Source organism: Mesoplodon densirostris, chromosome 14 (genome assembly GCF_025265405.1).
Source record: "Mesoplodon densirostris isolate mMesDen1 chromosome 14, mMesDen1 primary haplotype, whole genome shotgun sequence".
Taxonomy (NCBI): Eukaryota; Metazoa; Chordata; class Mammalia; order Artiodactyla; family Ziphiidae; genus Mesoplodon; species Mesoplodon densirostris.
This window is the reverse complement of record NC_082674.1, coordinates 15,257,144-15,277,123: the sequence shown is the minus strand read 5'-3', so window position 1 is coordinate 15,277,123 and position 19,980 is coordinate 15,257,144. Positions and strand designations below refer to the sequence as shown.

The 19,980-nt window shown below is 38.1% G+C and overlaps 2 protein-coding genes across 2 annotated transcripts in view; both read left to right on the top strand.

Annotated features, from left to right (window-relative positions):
• The window catches only part of WDR35 (WD repeat domain 35), a 60,842-nt gene extending 54,432 nt beyond the window's left edge, over positions 1 to 6,410 (top strand). Inside the window, exons 24-27 of the mRNA XM_060117323.1 lie at positions 225 to 365; positions 1,510 to 1,666; positions 5,441 to 5,681; positions 5,980 to 6,410. Of these exons, the coding sequence (XP_059973306.1) occupies positions 225 to 365; positions 1,510 to 1,666; positions 5,441 to 5,681; positions 5,980 to 6,130 (690 nt within the window). The 3' untranslated portion in view covers positions 6,131 to 6,410. The remainder of the gene's footprint in view (positions 1 to 224; positions 366 to 1,509; positions 1,667 to 5,440; positions 5,682 to 5,979) is intronic.
• A 6,624-nt stretch (positions 6,411 to 13,034) lies between these two features.
• TTC32 (tetratricopeptide repeat domain 32) lies at positions 13,035 to 19,335 on the top strand. Its single transcript, XM_060117634.1, has 3 exons — positions 13,035 to 13,527; positions 18,078 to 18,244; positions 18,991 to 19,335. Exons 1-3 carry the CDS (start codon positions 13,376 to 13,378, stop codon positions 19,116 to 19,118), a joined length of 447 nt encoding a protein of 148 aa, XP_059973617.1. The 5' UTR covers positions 13,035 to 13,375; the 3' UTR covers positions 19,119 to 19,335.
• Positions 19,336 to 19,980: the final 645 nt, after the last annotated feature.

Here is a 19,980-nt window from a genome sequence, read left to right as displayed (position 1 = left end):
GCATCTGTAATTTTCTAAAATTGTTTTGAGTTTTAACTCTAATGGCTAAATACTAAGGAAAGAACTAAGTACTTATCAGTACTATGGAAAAGAAAATGGGTGGTATTTATATTCCACCCTACTGACTTTCCTCCTTTTTTTAGAGAATCATATTTCAGAAATGATAATATGTGTACAAGTATAGATTAAGAAATATTTTCCCCCAATTCTTTAAATGTTTGAAGATTGCAGATGAAGAGGCAAAGAAAAGAGCTAAACCTTTACGTGTTAAGAAGCTTTATGTACTATCAGCTTTACTTATAGAGCAGTACCATGAACAAATGAAAAATGCCCAACGAGGAAAAGCTAAAGGAAAGAGCTCAGAGGTAAGGTAGAACATTAAGTAACGTTAAGTCATCTGAAGTGTTTAAGGAAGAAAGAACTATCAAACTTCTCTTTATGGACAGGCCATTTAATTTACTTGTTTGCATTTATTTTCTTAAATGATATGAGGAAAAGGAATGACTGATTTGGAATTACTGCTCACATTTAGACATTTCAACTTGGAAATACTGAAAATTATATTTTTTTACTAATCTGTAATCTTTGCTTAAATTCCTTACTTGGTAAATCCTTTCTAATCAGTGAGTTTTAAAAACTTTCCTAGAATATATATATTATTTTAATGTGCAGATCAGCCTTATATTAACTTAAAGTTTAATCAATTCTATTTAAAAATTTGATGTTACTATGGGGAGGAGATGTACCCGTATACAAATCACCACGATGTACACTTTAAATATCTTACAATTTGATTTGTCAATTATACCTTAATAAAACTGAAGAAAAAATTTGATCATATCAGTTTAACAAAATGTGAATTATAATGGAGACATTAAGTCTGTAGTGACAGTTTTATCATGATAAAATCTGCTAATTGAGCTATTTTAATGTATTGATATACCAGTTTCAGAAATCATCTCTTTCTGACTTACTTCGCTCTGTATGACAGACTCTAGGTCTATCCACCTCATTACAAATAGCTCAGTTTCGTTTCTTTTTATGGCTGAGTAATATAGAGAAAGACAAATACCGTATGCTAACACATATATATGGAATTTAAGAAAAAAAATGTCATGAAGAACCTAGGGGTAAAACAGGAATAAAGACACAGACCTACTTGAGAATGGACTTGAGGATATGGGGAGGGGGAAGGGTAAGCTGTGACAAAGCGAAAGAGCGGCATGGACATATATACACTACCAAACGTAAGGTAGATAGATAGTGGGAAGCAGCCGCATAGCACAGGGAGATCAGCTCGGTGCTTTGTGACCGCCTGGAGGGGTGGGATAGGGAGGGTGGGAGGGAGGGAGACGCAAGAGGGAAGGGATGTGGGAACAGATGTATATGTATGACTGATTCACTTTGTTATAAAGCAGAAACTAATAAAAAAAAAAAGAAATCATCTCTATTGGAAGGACCATTGTTAGGGTTGTGCTGACAGAAAATGTGGGTCTGCTTTCCTTGTAGGCCACTTCTGCTTTGGCTGGTTTGCTAGAAGAAGAAGTTCTGTCCACAACTAGTCATTTCACTGATAATGCTTGGAGAGGGGCTGAGGCTTACCACTTCTTCATACTGGCGCAGAGGCAGCTCTACGAGGGCTGTGTTGACAGTGCATTGAAGACAGGTGGGCATGTTACCTAATGTATATAACATGTCTAAAATATCATAAATTGTAAATGAAGGGCTAGCTCCTTCAAGTTGTCCCTATATTAATTTCAATAACACTTTTTTTCTGTGGATTTATTTTCATATATTTGAGATTTGCTGTTTATGATCTGTTTTTCACATTCCCTTTTTGAAGTTGTTTTTGTTTTTTAATACATGGAAAGCGATATATACAGTTCACAGAAAAACCAGAAGTTTGAGATAAGCAAAAAGAACATACATAGCATTCACTATCACTTAAACACTTAATAGCCCAGTTCATATCCTTTTGTGTATGTGTGTGTGTGTGTGTGTATGTGTATATATATATATATAAAATATAAACTATTTACATATTTAATATCTGTAATATGTATTACATTATATATAAGAATTATATAAAATATATATTTAAATAAAAATAAGTATATATATTTAGAAATAATTTGTTTTTTTAAAATATTGAGAGTATAAGAAACCATACTTTTGTGTACTTTTAAAAAAACATAATGATATGTTATAAAATATTTCCATATTAGTAGATAGATTTCTATAGCATTTAACTGTATGTTAAATGTTTTTTATAAAAATGATACTTACATAACAATTTCAACCAAAACAGAAAAAAATACAAAAAAAGTAAAATCATCTTATAACTCAGAGATAATCATTGCTAACATTTGGGTGAACCACCTTTTAGACATTTTTTCCAAGCCTATAAAATTGTATACAGTTTTATTTAAAATAATATCACACAATGTATGTTGCTCCTGAGTTTGATTTTTACCCTCAACAGTATATTGCAGTTATCTTTCTACGTTGATAAATGTAGATCTATGTTGTCATTTTTAATACCTATATAATGTGCCATCGTATTTACGTACTATAATTTATAGAAGATTATTTACATGTAGTATCAGGATCTTCATTTCTGGATTAACAATATCTTCAAGTTTAGATAGGTTAACTCCAAAAGAGTATAGTTATGAGAATTATGTTATAAACCAAAGCATATGAATGACTGAATCGTTACAGCACTTTCAGATGGGCCATGACAGCATTGCCGGCACTGTCACCACCCACCCTGGGTCACATTGGTTGGGCCACTCTGAAATAGCCATCACCAGCACACATCATACCCCAATACATCATCAATCTATAGTACAATGGCATCATCTTTAAAAGAAACCTTCTTAGAGAAATTCTTTTATTTGAATGTTTCTGGAATTCTATAGTGATGACTTTTCTTTTTCTTTATTCATTATTTTTGTAAGAGCTCTTTAGAAATTATATATAGTAACCCTCTGTCATATCTGTTGATTTTCCCTGGCATTTATAAGTTATAATTACTTAACCTCTCTAAGCTTCAGTTTCTTTCTGTGAAAAGTAGGGATAATAGGATCTTCTTCGTAGGGTTGTTTTGAGGATTAAGTGAGAAATTTATGAAAAGAACATTTACTTATTATAGTGCCTGGATATTGTGAGCCCTCGAGAAGTGGTAGTCATGATGATGATATTGACAGTGGCTTTTTACATAGTCCTATCAATCAGTCTTGATAGGGGGTCATGCTGAGGAAGTCCTTCCCTTCAAGGTTATTAAATATTGTATTTTATTTTAACTTCTTAGTTATTCCAAAACCATTTATTAAAAACATATTCATCCCTCACGGATTTGAAATTCTACCTTTATGAAACTAAATTCACACATTTTGTTAATCTCCTCCTAGGCAGTTATTTTCTAGACATGGACCTCCGTGTCTGTACTTTCTCTTATTTACCTTACTTTTACATTTTAATATCTGGAATTTCTGTTATCCTTCATTCCTCTTCTTTTATGAAAAACATTTTGGGTATTCGCTTGCATTTGTTCATTCAGATTAACTTTAGAATCTTTTCGAAGGTGGGAAGAGTTTCAGTGAAGTCCTAGTGGATTTTGAATTAGAATTACGTTAATTTAATGTATTAATATTGGGATCATTGATATATTTATAATATTGAGTTTTCTCATCCATAAACATCAATTTTTAAAAACCTTTTGTATATCTGTGTTTCTAAAGTTCTGTAGTTTTCTTGTATGTTCTGTACATTTCTCTTGTAGCTGATTCCTGTTTTTGTCATTGTTAGCACTGGGGAATGTACCTTTTTTTCTAATTGATTATCAGCTATACATAGGAATCATTTTTATTTTTGTATGTTTATAACTTACCTTCATTGAATTTTAACTGATTAATATGTGATATAAGTTATGTACTGTTTAAAATAGTTGTATTTTATATAATTTATGCACAGTATCTAGACTTACTATATTACAAGATCAGTTGGACTTTTTTTTTTTTTTTTTTTTGTGGTACGCGGGGCTCTCACTGTTGTGGCCTCTCCCGTTGTGGAGCACAGGCTCCGGACGCGCAGGCTCAGCGACCATGGCTCACGGGCCTAACTGCTCCGCGGCAGGTGGGATCTTCCCGGACTGGGGCACGAACCCGTGTCCCCTGCATCGGCAGGCGGACTCTCAACCACTGCGCCACCAGGGAAGCCCTTTTTTTTTTTTTCAGTTGGACTTTTAACTTGAGATTCTTTACCTGTTGGGTGAAGATATCCATATGCTTTAATATTGTTGTCATTCAGTGATAAAATGATCTGAAACAATGTATACTTTGTAAGTTATTGCCTGTGAACCTGTGAAATTAGAGTGTATGCTTTATTGTAACTCAATGAATTTCCTTTTTATAAATTTCTTCCACTGAACTTTGTTGTAAACACTTGACCCCAACACCAGTTTATAGGAATCTAGTTGTAAAATACATGATTATGTTGTTTTAAATTGTTTTGTGAAATTTCCAATATCATACTATAACAAGATAGTTTTAAGATTGCAAGGTCTAGAGAATAAAAAGATACAGTTTGGTTACCAATCTGATATTAATTGTGCAGTGCATTTTTTTTTTTGCTTTTTTTTTTTTTTTTTTTTTTTTTTGTGGTACATGGGCCTCTCACTGTTGTGGCCTCTCCCGTTGCGGAGCACAGGCTCCGGATGCGCAGGCTCAGCGGCCATGGCTCACGGGCCCAGCCGCTTCGCGGCATGTGGGATCCTCCCGGACCGGGGCACGAACCCGTGTCCCCTGCATCGGCAGGCGGACTCTCAACCACTGCGCCACCAGGGAAGCCCCTGTGCAGTGCATTTTTAAGAAAGAGATTATATCTCCAGCATAGAAAAATTGAAAATAAGGTATGGTAGCTGTCAAAATAAATTGTCTGAACTGACAACTTATAGTCTCATTTTCACTTCTTTTTTTCTCAAAGTTCTATTGTTTCAGTAAGACAAACAAAAGCAATAATCTGTTCAAAGAAACACAAAGAGAAAACATGATTTCATGCTTTGCTTTTGTAACAAAAAGAAACATGATATCTTGAGAATCCACAGAAATTCTAACATATTTATATGCAACAAAAGATGGGTGTTTTGACACCAGTTATTTTTGGTCTGTGTATATATTTCTAAGTGGCACAGCCATGTGCATCATTTGATGATGGTTATTTTTTATAGGCCCTGAGCTGTTAGCTGGAGTCACAGAATGTGGAGATCATGGAGCCTCCTTCCTCCTACTTGTTCTCTGGGCACCTACCATTGTTTTCTTTAAGTTTGCTAAAGTTCATGTAGGTTAAACTGAAACAGCTTAACATAGATTTTTTTTCCCATGCATGTTCAAGATATCATGATTGCTTTAAAAAATCCAAATTGTCTTCTCTTTCCTAGCTCTTCACCTGAGAGACTATGAAGACATTATCCCTGCCGTTGAGATCTACTCTCTGTTAGCACTCTGTGCATGTGCCAGTAGGGCTTTTGGCACTTGTTCAAAAGCTTTTATTAAACTTGAATCTTTAGAGACCCTCGGTTCGGAACAGAAACAGCAATATGAAAATCTTGCTCTAGAAATCTTCACCAAACATACTCCAAAAGATAACAGAAAATCTGAATTGGACAGCCTTCTTGAAGGGTAGGCTAAATGTAACTAGTAGATGTCATTCTATAACACCTTACTAGAAGCTTGGATTTTTATATCTAAATAGTGTAATATAATAATTAAAGCACTAAATTTTGAAGTAATCTACCTTAACATTATACCCTATTTAATTTAGTCTTATAAGTGATTAATACTTGATTTTCTCATTGTAAGGAAAGTTTTTTATTTGAAACTTACCTTGAAATGCTTTTCATTCTTCAGTTTTTGTAGCGTAATGAAGTTTTAAGGAATTAGAAGTTTCAAAGTATAATTGTCCCCTCTTATTTTACAGGGGGGAAGGCAAGCTGCCGACATGTGTTGCCACAGGAAACCCGGTCACTGAATATCAATTCTGGACATGCAGTGTGTGCAAGCACTGTGTCCTGGCTCAGGAAATAAGTAACTATAACTTCTGTCCCTTATGCCATAGTGCAGTGGGATGAAGAAATGACAAACTGCATATAATAGGAGTGTTTATATAACAATGTTGACTTTATGTAAATAAGCATCATTATTTCAGTTGTAGTTTTATAAAAATTTTCTATATATATATAAAATACATAATATATACATATATAAAATTTTGTGTAAAAATACAACCATGAAATAATGATGCTGATTGTCATATAAATGTATGGCAATGGACCATATTATCTGCCTGTCTGTCTTATCTATCTATCTATTTATCTATCTTGTGGTTGGTTATATGATACTATGGAAATATTCCAAATAAGAAAATTTTTCTCACAGTGTCACGGTTACTAGCAGGGAGGGATGGGGGAAACATGGGAATGGGGCAAAGTTGAATTTAGGGAACTGACATAACCTGTATTAGACGGAGGTTAAACAGTTGTAATACCAAAATGAGCACTGTCTCTAGCTGTGTTTAATTAAATAAGCATTGAAAGTCTTCTCTTTTATTTTCAGAAGTGAAGAGAAGGCATTTTGAGACATAGTTTTTTACAATTTGAATTGTTTCTAATAGCTTAATTTTTACATAGCTTTTCCTTTTTAATCTACCCTTTTAGTTTCATCTAAGAGATGACATTTGGCACTTTACTCTTCATATTATTGTGCCGAGCACTTAGCTGTGTTTATAATGATATACATTTATACAAAAACATCTAACCTGTAGCTGTAGTTTTACTTGAAACATTGTCACCAAGCTCTATCCTTTCTTTAAACAACTCTTGGGTTGTGGGGAGTGATTCTCAATATGCATCTGTTTTGACTTACTGTCATTAATTTAAAAAAGAAAAATTGTAATCAGTAATGGGTAATTTCTTACCTGGTTTTTTTTTTTTTTTTTTTTTTTTTTTGCGGTACATGGGCCTCTCACAGTTGTGGCCTCTCCCATTGCAGAGCACAGGCTCCGGACGCACAGGCTCAGCAGCCATGGCTCACGGTCCCAGCCGCTCCGCGGCATGTGGGAGCTTCCCAGACTGGGGCACGAACCCGTGTCCCCTGCATCGGCAGGCGGACTCTCAACCACTGCACCACCGGGGAAGCCCTACCTGTTTTATATAGCTAATAATATTCTCCATTTCTCATGATCTTACTTCCTCTCATTTTATGGTTTCAGGCCAGACTTAAGCACTATTCCGTCAAGATTATTTGCTGAAGTTTGGCTGATATTTAGCAGAGGCAACAAAGAGAAATATGCAAGGTTGTTATTGCAGCTTCAATACTTAGGTTAGTTAACTCTCTCAATGTGATATGTTTCTGGTCCTTTAGAGCCAAGTTAAGCCTGATGCAGATGGAGAATAGTGAGCTATGAGAAGAGGTTTAGAGCTTAAATGAGCTCATAATAGATAGCAGGCTCCTGTGCCTAAATAAAATGAGAAGACCAGAAATCTTCGAAGTCTCTGACTGTGTTCACGTGCCTTGTGGGAAGTTACCTTGATATAATGATGGTAGCCTCCAAATACACTACCAAGCAAGCCATTCCAGAGGTCACGGAACAGAAAGGGTTACAAGCTCAAATCACATGGTTTATTGAATCAACTTGAAATATACAGTGAAGGACAAGGAGAAAGTGACGGGTTAGATTAACACTATTAGTATAGGATGCCAGTCAGGTAGAGAGAGTACAGTTCCTGATTCCTGAGTTATATACTGTTCTTATGTCCTGACTCTTACTCTGCCTCATCACCTTCCCCCTGATAGTGTGGCTAGGAAGAGGACCAGAGCTGAGATTTGAGCCAGGGGACCTGATCGAATGGAGTGTGCCTGAGGCCAGTGAGGCACATTTGCTCAATAGAGAAGGCAGTTTTACCTGGTCATAGCTGTAGGTGCCAGTGAGCCTGCTGAGCAGTTGAGGATTCAGTTGTATTTCCTGGGCAGAGGACAGACCAGAATAAGTGTCATCAGTGGGTAATTGAATTAAGACCTCCTGCATATTGAGCACTTGATAAGTCTTTTTTTTTTTTTTTTTTTTTTTTTTTTTTTGCGGTACGCGGGCCTCTCACTGTTGTGGCCTCTCCCGTTGTGGAGCACAGGCTCTGGACGCGCCAGGCTCAGCGGCCATGGCTTACAGGCCCAGCCGCTCCGCAGCATGTGGGATCCTCCCGGACCAGGGCATGAACCCGTGTCCCCTGCATCGGCAGGCGGACTCTCAACCACCGCGCCACCAGGGAAGCCCTTGATAAGTCTTATGCATACCTAGTGTGCCGTGAATATTTAGTGCCTTGGTTGCCTTTTGTATTTTTAGTGCCTTGTCAATATTAGGTATAGTCACACATATATTTTCTATTTACTTTGTCTAACATGTCTCTTAAGTTTCTAACTTATCTAAGTTTAAGACAGTGAATTTCATCTATCTCATTTGTTTTTGTCTGTAACAGAATGCAGTATTCCCCCAAATCAGAAAACAACATCCTAACTAAGATATCAGCCCTAGGGAATATATCTCCTGTTGAACTTAATTACATCTTCCCACAAGACTTTCTCTTTTCAAGAATGAAACTATTCTCTGTTTCATCAATGAGAGAGAAGTTTTCAGGGATGTAGGTTTAGGAATTCCTTCAGGACTGCATGTTCAGAGTTGTGATTCTTGGTCCATGGTCTAATGCCTGAATATCTCTTCTTTCCCTTTCTCATCCCAGAAATCGGCTGAGAACTCAAAGTTAGATTGTCATCCTCTAGCCCTTACTGTTACCTGTTGATTACACTCCCATTTGCTTCAATTCCAAAATCAGCTGTTGACTCCTCAGACTTTTCCTAACATATCTTATGGGAACTCTCTTTTGGAGCCTTCTCATTTGCCAGTAATTCCTTGCTACCTGAGCGCTAGAATTTTTCCTCCAACTAATTATTTCAGATAGATCCCGAGTTGTTGTCACTACTTCTTATTCAGTTTAATCAAGAAACCAAAATCTCTAAAAACAACCTCTCATACCTTGTAGACCAAGATTATCACATATGTATATGTGTGTATGTAGGTATATATACTTATACACATACATATACCCACATGTGTATACACACATATATATATGTGTGTGTATATGTATATATATATATATATACACACACAGACATATCTTTCCAACTACTGTAAAAGCTTATGACTATTTGGGATTTATATCTGTGAATGTTTTAGGGATCTGCCGTAATGTCTTGGGGACAGACCTTTGTCCTGCTTGAAAATTGGTTTTATTCAACATGAAGGAAATTTCAGGATAACAACACCAACAAATTCTCCCCTGATTAAAGGGGCAGTGAGAAGCAAAATAGTCTATATATAACAAATACTTGGAGAGAATTCGGATAGACAGAATGAGGCAGTATATTGAAGACATTATAATAAAGGTTGTTCTCTTCTTGTAATAAACATGAGCTGACTCCCTTTAAGTAATGCTTTTCTTTATCATAAAATTTGGCCTGAATTATGTTTAGTTTCAAAGTAGCGTGGTAGGCCGAACTATTGAGATGATCGAACTGATTGATAAAGCTATACAAATAAGCAGTGTGCTAACAAGCAGCATAGCATTGTTGACCTGCTGTCATGCACAAATGCTAATTTTATTTTATATATGTATTATATATATATTACATACATGTTTTTGCTAACATACACTTTGAAATTATCTTTTTGTATTCTAAGAGCTGAGATCTTAGGTTTTATGTGGCATTAGTGAAAAAACATAAAAATAATAAATATTGAGGTAAAAATTGTATTTGTCCTGTTTTCTTTATCTATAACTCATGCTAACATGGTATTTGTCTTGTTTTGATTTAAATATTTTGATGGGGGTTGGGTCGAAGGGTATTGGGCTCCAGAGTGGATAAGGGGAGATAGGGACAGGAGGTATAGTAGTTGTACAATATCACTTTTGCTACCTACAGGAAAACAACAACAACTTATTAAAGATACTAGGCAAATGTCTGATGACTGGAGGTTGCAGTGAATTACTCCTTAGAGATCATACAGAGTTCACATTTAGAAATGGGGGAAACGTTGTTCCCAGATTTTTAATGGAAAATCAAGAGTACCTAATTTGATGATGTTATAGCTCCAAAATATTGCTACGGAGTTTCTAAAATGAAAATAGCAATATTATGTTGCCCCCTACTGCCTATTCTTATCATTTTCTCAGTTCATTTTTTAAAAGAAATTAACACTGTTTTTTTAAAATTATCTATCTATCTATCTATTTATTTATTTATTGGCTGCATTGGGCCTTCATTGCTGTGCGTGGGCTTTCTCTAGTTGCGGCGAGTGGGGGCTACTCTTCGTTGTGGTGCACGGGTTTCTCATTGCGTTGGCTTCTCTTGTTGTGAAGCACGGACTCTAGGTGTGCGGTCTTCAGTAGTTGTGGTACGTGGGCTCAGTAGTTGTGGCTCACAGGCTCTAGAGAGCAGGCTCACTAGTTGTGGCTCACAGGCTTAGTTGCTCCACAGCATGTGGGATCTTCCTGGACCAAAGCTGGAACCCATGTCCCCTGCATTGGCAGGCGGATTCTCAACCACTGTGCCACCAGGGAAGTCCCACTTACTGGTTTCTGAGTATAAAACTAACATATGCTCATGTGAGAAAATTTCAAAAGTACATAAAGAGTATAGATGAGAAAGTAAAAATAGTCTTAATAACCTTTTTTAAAATAAAAGGCATTAATTTATATTTTAGTTGAATTTAGGAGAAGAAAAAAATGAGGTGAAATGGGAATTCCCTGGTGGTCCAGTGGTTAGGACTCCATGCTTTCACTGTCAAGGGTGCAGGTTTGATCCCTGGTAGGGGAACTAAAATCCCTCAAGCCCCGCTGTGTGGCCAGGAAAAAAAAAAAAAAAAAGAGGTGAAACTGAAGAAATTGCTGTTCTGTAAGTTTTCTTCATAATAAGAGCTCTTTGTTTTTAAGAGATTTCTCAAAAATTAAAAGAAAAAGTAGACATTAGAGTTTCTATTTTATTTACTCATTTCTTATTTGGCACAGTTTAAATTTCTAGTTAGTAAAATATAGAGGAATTTAGAGAAAAATGAGAAACCTCTACACACCCACTGTAATAGCTAGAATTGAAACTGACAAATGTTGGTGAAGATATGGAGTAATTGAAACCCTCATACATTGCTGGGGGAAATGCGGAGTAGTACACCCACTCTGGAAAAGTTGAGTTTTAGAAGTTCTCTGTATATTCTGGAAATATATATGTATAGTGTATGTGTGTGTATACACGTATTTTTAAAATTTATTTATTATTTATTTTTACTATCCCAGTCAATGACAGGGAAACCTTACTGAGGCCCCCTAGCCATGGGGCTCAGGCAGGGGGCTGCCCTGCAGAGGAAGGAGGAACTTGTGGAGGAGTCTTATTTGACTTTCTTCTCAGGGCACAGGCTGTTGTTGTGGCCACACTTCTTGAGGCAGATGACAGTGTGGGGTTAAAGGCGTGCATGACGCTTTCAGCAGATCATCTTATAGTTGTATTGCTGGCTGAGCTGGCTGAGGGAAATCTTGATGATGCCACCCTGCAGGCAAAGCACCGAGTGCAGGTGTGGAAGACGGGCAAGAGAGTCGGAGAGGGACAGCAACTGAGCCTGGGCCCAGCAGCTCAGTCCCGGGGCAGGGCCCTCCAGTGTCCTGTAGACCAGAGCTTCCCAAGTGTGATGGAGACGCCATGTCAGATCCCTTGGTTCTGTGAGTAGATGGACACACCAGCCCAAACCTGCTCCACGGAACCTCCATCTTTGCATTTCCCACCCGTATCAGATACATGATTTGCAGATATTTTCTCTTACTCTCTGGGTTATTTACTTTGTTGATAGTCTTTTAATGCACAAGTTTTTACTTTTCATAAAGTCCAGTTTATTTTTTCTTTTGTTGCCTGTCTCTTTGGTGTCATAGCCAAGGAATCATTGACAAATCCAGTGTCATGAGGCTTTTGCTTTATGTTTCCTTCTAAGAATCTTTAATCTTTAGCTCTTACGTTTAGGTCTTTAGTCCATTTTGAGTGAATTTTCTAATATGGTATTTAGGTCCCACTTCGTCCTTTTGCATGTGGATATCCAGTTTTCCCACCACCATTTACAGAAAAGACCGTCTTTATGCCAATACCACACTGTTTTGATTACTGGGCTTTAGTAAGTTTTGAAATCAGGATGTATAAGTCCTCCAACTTTGTTCTTTTTCAAGATTGTTTTGGCTATTTGGAATCCCTTGAAATTTCTTATAATTTCTAGGATAGAGTTTTATATTTCTGTAAAAACATCATTGGGATTTTGATAGGGATTCCATTGAATCTGTAGATTGCTTTAGTACCAACATGGTTTGTCTATTTATGGCTTTCTTTCATCAATGTTTTGTAGTTTTCATCTAACCAAGTCTTTCATCTCCTTGGTTAATTCCTAAGTATTTTATTCTTTTTAATGCTATGTTAAATGGAATTGTTCTCTCAGGACTGTTCATTTTACGTAATTTTTACTTGGATTAAACATATTGTGCTTAATACATTACTACATGGCTTTCCCTTTGGCATAAAGGGCCAGGGAATGTAAACTGACGTCCTCGACCCCAGACTATTAACACAAAATACTATTCGATTAATCCTTACACTATTCTAGAAGTTCAAAAAGGTTGAGAAGTTTGCAGTCTAGAGCCTTGGAGTTAATAAATGGCAGTGTTTGAAACTGGACTCAGGTCCATGTGACAACTAAGCTCATGGGATTTCGACATAAAATGTCTCAGTGTAACCACAGCCTACTTAGAACAACCTCTAGCCGGTGGATGCAGGAACCGGAAAAGTGCTACAATAAATCCTTGGGTCATTTAGCCATTCATAAAACAAACCTACATCTTTTCCGCTTCCGGCACCGCCCCCCTGCCCCCACCATTCACTGTAACAAAGGGCAAAGTCCTTACAACATGTAACCACGGACTTAGAAACCAGTTTGGGACTATCGATGTACTGCTCTTCTGGAGACGAGGCTGGCGAGACTGGCAGTAACAAGAGAACTGCACTTCAGAGGGGTCCGTCTGCCCAGGCTTTCCTGAAGCACCTGCGCTCTCCACCAGCAGCGTCATTAATCCCGCGAGACGACGGGTCCGCGGAAGGCACAAAATTCCCCCTTTGCTAGAGCCCAGGTTTTTGCTGTCAAGTTAAATTCCGAGGTGCGGAAGTAGCTTTGTCGTGCCGCCTCTAATCGCTCAGAAATCAACCCCAGTTCTACACGGAAAGCTAGGCCTCCGACCGCTATGGAAGGGCAGCAAGGGCAAGAAAACCTCGCGACCCTAGCGCTTGCCCAAGCTCATTTCCAGAAGGGCGAGTACGCGGAGGCCGAAGCGCTGTACTCCGCTTACCTTCGCCAGTACGCCTGTGCGGCCTCCGAGGGAGAGGCGCCCGGGAGGTAAGTATCGCGAGAAGTGGGCACAGCGGGACCTCTGCAAGGTGGGCGGCAGGGCCGGTCTAGTCTGGTTTCTAGGTTACCCAAGCTCACCGGCGCAGCGGGAGACGTTTGTGTTTCCAGAAAGGCAGTGAGGGAGCATCCTAGAACGCAGCCCTGTGCGCGTTCCTCTGGGACAGCCATGAGGGTGTCCGGACACCGAGGCGCCGGCTGCCTTTCACCTCGAGTGTCCCGATTCCATGTTACTCTGATCCAGAGTCTTAGAGCGAGACCTGGTGAGGGCGAGGTGCCGTGAGGGCCACGCTAGCACACAGTACCACAACTCCACGACATCACAGCAGGTGTTTTGTTTTTCACTGTGAAAAATTTAAATATATGGAAATGGTGTAATGAACCTCCAGGTAACCATCACAGGGCTTAAGCATTATCAGTTCATCCAGGGCATCATATTATTCATCCATGGATGTTTCAGAGTGCATTTCTAGATATTAAGGATTTAAAAGCGTAACCACAATATCATTAGCACATAATTGCTAATGTCAAGTTTTGGAATTTTCCTGGTTGATCAATAAAGGTTGTTTTGTTTTGTTTGCTTGTTTGGTTGGTTTTTAGCAGTTGGTTAAAGTCGGGATGCGCATCAAGTCTTTGCCTTTAAGGTTCCCCTTCATTTTTTTGCCTTGCAGTTTATTTGGTGAGCAAACCGGGTCATGTGTCCTGAGAGTTTCCCGCATTTTGGATTTGCTGAATTCATCCCCCTGATGTCATTTAATATGGTCCTCTGTCTCCTACATTTCTTGTGAGTTGGTAGTTAAATCTTGAGGTTTGATCCAATTCAGATCCAGAATTATGGTGAGAACACTATTGTAGGTGGTGTTGTGTCCTTCTGTCAGAGAACGTGTAATGTCTTTCTTTTTGTGATGTTATCAACCTTGATACCGACTAGGGTTCTTGGCCTTCCCCCATCAATAGACACTGATGAGACTAGACAAGAAATTCAGGCAAGGCTTTCTTGGGTCCCCTGCTGCAGCAGGAGGGAGCAAACACAAGTAACAGATTCCCGTGCTCCCCGAGGAGGGGCGAGCTGGTTCCTTATAAGGGGTGACGGGAGGGGGGTGTCCAGGGGTCCAGCTGGCCAGAGGGGTGGCTTAGGCGGTCTGCCCACCCCTTTGGTGGTGGTGAGTGCAGGGGGCATGCGCTGTACCCTGCTTTTGCTCCCGACACCCTGTTTTTGCTCCCGGCTCTTCAGAAATGGCAGTTGGGGTTTGTTTTTGGTTTTGGTTTTGTATCTTGTCCATAATTTGCACCAACTTTTTAGTCCCGTATAGTTTCTTTGTATTTTGTTGCTCAAGGAGATGTTTGTCCAGGTGCAAGCACTGTAGCAAAGGGTCCCAGGTCCCAGCCTGTGTCAACCTCACCTGCTAATACCTACTCTCTCAAAGCATCTTGGATTTATGCTTGAGTGTGTAGCATGTGTTGTACTCCAGGTTTTGCCTTTGTTGTTCTTGTTGATTGTGTTGAGTGGTCCAGGATGAGAAAAGAAAGGACAGCTGAATGAGCAGGGTTTTTTGGACAGTTTTGAGTTGTCTGCACTATCACCCTCCTCTCCCCTCAAGGATTTGATTTTTCTTGACAGGATGCCAGCTTGTCTTATTTGTATGAGGCTTATGATTCTTCTCCTGTTTGTTAAACTCACATGGAATTAAATCAGAAACATTTAGTGGCTTTCTTATTTCAGTAATACACCAGAATAATAGTTAATAGAAGTTTTGGGGCAAGCAATAAGATGGTACCCCCCCAAAGTTAGTAAACATAGAAAATGTAGTTTTCTATTCTTGTTTCAAGCTCTAAGCATAGACTTATCTCGTAGGTTAAATTTTTTTATTTTTTTATTTTTTATTGAAGTATAGTTGCTGTACAATATTATATGTTACAGGTATACAATATAGTGATTCACAATTTTTAAAGGTTATACTCCATTTATAGCTATTATAAAATATTGGTTATATACCCCGTGTTGTACAATATATCCTTGTAGCTTATTTTATACCTAATATTTTGCACCTCTTAATCCCCCACCCCTGTATTATCCCTCCCCCCTTCCCCACTGGTAACCACTAGTTTGTTCTCTGTATCTGTGTCTGCTGCTTATTTGTTATATTCACTAGTTTGTTTTATATATATATATATATATATATATATATATATATATATATATATGTATATATATATATATATATATATATATATTTTTTTTTTTTTTTTTTTCTGGTATGTGGGCCTCTCACTGTTGTGGCCTCTCCCGTTGCGGAGCACAGGCTCCGGACGTGCAGGCTCAGCGGCCATGGCTCACGGGCCCAGCCGCTCTGCGGCATGTGGGATCTTCCCGGGCCGGGGCACGAACTCGTGTCCCCTGCATCGGCAGGCGGACTCTCAACCACTGCGCCACCAGGGAAGCCCTAGTTTGTTATATTTTTTAGACTTATCTAGTAGGTTTCAAAAATGATTCATCAGCAACAGGCATCGATGCCTCTAGTCTTGTTACTCCTCCTCCTTTTTTCATCTCAGCCTGAGATCACAAATTTGTTGTGTGGCAAATGTAATTTCTGCCCCTTACCAGCATAGGAGAGAAAATCTGTGGAGGTTTAGCAGAAGGTTGCTCAGTATGCCTGCATGAACCTTCTAATTTCCTTATAGTTCTGAAATTCTTCTAGGAACTCATGGTTAAACTGAGTTCTGTCATTTCAACTTTCTTCCTTAAATATATCTCTTAGGGTTCGTTTATTTTTAAAACAATGGGTCCGTGAATCATTTTGAAACAGTACTCACACTCTTTGTATGCCTGCCACTCTGAATGGCTTATAACGTTTTTTTTTAATATCCAAAAGTGCAGCCTTAGCCATAAACCTAATTTCCAAATATTGTTTTTTCTTTGCTAAAGTTAGCAAGTGCAAAGAAAAAAAAATCTACTTTTGGATTAGGTGACTTGGTTATATTCCATCCAAGTAAACACTATCATTACAAAGTTCTCAATATTAAAAAAATTTGGCTTTAACTGTTAGCCCATGTCTTTAAAATATGAAACGATTTCCGTATGGAGAGTAGGCTTTTAGAATTTGTTGTAATGAGATCTAATTCTAAATCAGACATCTGATGATCCTCTGATAATAAGACATTTATAACAAAGTTTTGAAGCTTAGAAATTTAATGACTAAAGCCTTACCGAGTCCTGAGGCTGCATTTTTCTTAATACTCTTTACTGGGCAGCAGTTCAGCTATATCATAACAGAGAGATAAACGGAGTGTCCCTTCTTGTTCACTAGGATTTAACGGTGGTGCTAGTGGCATCTAGAAGTGTCCATGTACCCAGTCTCTCTCAGTCCTAGCTCACAGAAACAGACATTTTCTAAAGTTGCAGTGATTCCTTTCCATTGTTAGGAGACCCCTAGGCTGTGCGTACCCCTCCTGACAGCAGTAATTACAGTCCCTGTCTGAGATCTCAAGGCTCAAGATGTTAAGAGAAGTAACTTTTAATAACACTGGCTGCAGTCACAAATATTTTCTGAGAACTAGACTTTGAACTGTGGAGTATAACAAAGAATGACAGCTGAGTTCAGCCTGCATCTCCCTGTTTGGTTCAAATTTGAGAATCCTTTGAAAAAAAGAAAGGAAAACAGAATCATCTCTGACATGGAACAGAGCCCACTGATATTCTCTGTGTAGAAGATTTGTCCAGCAGAGGCTGGTGTGTGAGTGTGTGTGTGTGTGTGTGTGTGTGTGTGTGTGTGTGTGTCCTGTTGAGCTGGTGGCTGGTCAGAGCTGCCTGGATGTCTAGCCACTCACAGAAGTCTGCTCACTCAAAGCTCCTTGGACCACCTCTGGAGCCCTCAGATGCAGTGCCGTTTCTGCACACAGGACCCTGAGTGTGGACCAGAGCCGTGATGTCCCACTAGCAGGAAGCCAATCTGGCCTTGGGAAGGATACCTGCTGAGGCTGGAGGGAGGGCGATTCTCTCCCCAGAGAGCACTCCCTAGGGATCAGCATGTTGATTTTTCACTTAGAGTTAACCTCTGTTTCTTTACTGGTGGAAAATGAGTTAAAATCTCAGTGTTTTGAGATCATTTAAAAATTTGAGGATAAAACCGATTCACTTTATGACATGTCCGTAGCACACTTGAACTTTGGGCTGGCTTTCCCTCCTTGCTTCATTCAGTTATGAGCTGTCTTCTTTGCCTCACTGGCATGTGCTTTAGAAAATAAACATTTTCATATTATATTCAACAAAACAAATTGACAATGAACAGGGGCTTTGAACACACAGTAAAATGAATGTGCTTTTCAGATTGACATTGTAGTGCTATATAACCTTGCCAATGTAGAAAACAGGATTAAACAAAAATTGACTCCACTGCTTTATTTCCTTGCACTTTGTTTCTTCCGCTTGTAGATACCGCATGTTATAGGCTATGAGTTTGACAACACCCAAAAGAGAATGAAAGGGGAAGCAAGAGGAATTTGGCAACACTGTGTTTTTAATGTGAACTTTTTGTTTAAAGCAAATGCAGCCCTGAGGATTTGGCTACTGCATATAACAACAGGGGGCAAATCAAGTACTTCAGGGTGGATTTTTATGAAGCCATGGATGACTACACATCTGCCATAGAAGTCCAACCCAATTTTGAAGTTCCATATTACAACAGAGGGTTGATATTATATAGGCTGGGTAAGAATTTTTTTCCCTCCTTTTGTCCTTGACTGTATTCTGTGAATTCAGAGCTCTCAAATGTTGTAAAACTAATGTAGTAATCATCCAGTGTGAAAGTGATGTGAAATTTAGGTTTAGAGCCTGGAGCAAAGGAAGCCTACCTGAATTTATTTTAGGCTTCCAGTAGGTGTTACAGACCACAGCGGGGCACTGGGGTGGGAACTGGACCTGGGCACTGGAGTGAGAGTGATCCTATTACTTTGTGCCTCTGCATCCCCAGCTGTGAAATGAGGGTAATGCTGCTGATTCCCTGTGAAACTTTTCTGAGTTAAAATCATTGAAGGCATACAAGACAATATAAAGTGAAGGGGTTTTAGATTCTTGGACTAAAGGGACTGTTAGGATCGTTTCTCATTAAAGTGTTAAAAAGAATATTAATTTCCTGTTTCTTAATTTTACTGTAATTATATAAAATAGGTGATATGATTTTGTTGAAATTTTGTGATGATTTAGGCTACGTACCTGTTAAATCCCAGTACGTAAACCCATAACTAATTTTAAGTGTATTAATCTGTAAGGGTACACAAAGTTACTGTGATACAAACATCCCTACATCATTATCAAGAGGAAAATATTCCTTTAGCAGGAGTGGTTGAAAGCTTGTAAATATAAAAGCAAAAGTTTATGTATCCAAACTTTGCTATGAATAATATATAGAAATACTCAGTGTTTTTTCTTTTCCATTTTTTTGGGTTCTGGTACAGGATACTTTGATGATGCTTTGGAAGATTTCAAGAAAGTATTAGACTTAAATCCTGGATTTCAAGATGCTATTTTGAGCTTAAAACAGACTATTCTAGACAAAAAAGAAAAGCAAAGAAGAAATTATTGAAAATTTTAACTTAATTGAGATACTAACTCATGATCCACCTGGCATCTCACTGTCTCTAATTTAAAGCTGGTGTTAAGCTATTTTGATTTATATTTAAGATAAAGAGATTCATGCATCAGCACTGAAAGTTAAATGATGTACTTAAGGTAGTTAATTTCAGCTTGAGTAACTGTGTTGAGTAGGTATGCTTTTATGAAGTGTAAATGAGTAAAAAGAATGTATAATTGTATATTATTACAGTAAAATATTTAAAGAAATGTGTGGTATTTTCTTCAGTAAAACTATTTATTTTGCTATTTTTTATTCCCAACTTTTTATTAAAAAAATCTTACCTCTACAGAAAATTGGAGGTATAGTACAATAAACACTTATAAACTTTTCACTGAGATTCACCAGTTGTTAACATTGTGTCACATTTGCTTTTTCTCTATACTTAAATATATAACTTTTTGCTGAGCCACTTGAAAATAAGTTGCGCAGATATCACAATACTTTACTCCTAAATATTTCAGCCTTCATTTTCTAATAGAGACAGCCTTCTTTATAGCCACAATACTGTTATAATACCTAATAAAACTAATAATTCTATAATATCATCCATACCCAGCCCATATTCGAATTCCCCAATTGTTTCCAAAATGTCTTGTGTAGATTTTTATTTCTGGATCTGGAGTCAATCAAGTTACATTGCATTTTGTTGTTAAGTCTCTTTGTGTTCTTTTAATCTACAATAGTCCCCTGCCCATTTTCTCCCCATGGCATTCACTTTGAGAGCAAAGCTATTTTATATAGCTAGGCTAGAGAGACATAACATTTGGGCTTAAAAATAAACACATGTCTTGCATGAGAGCAATTTGAAAGA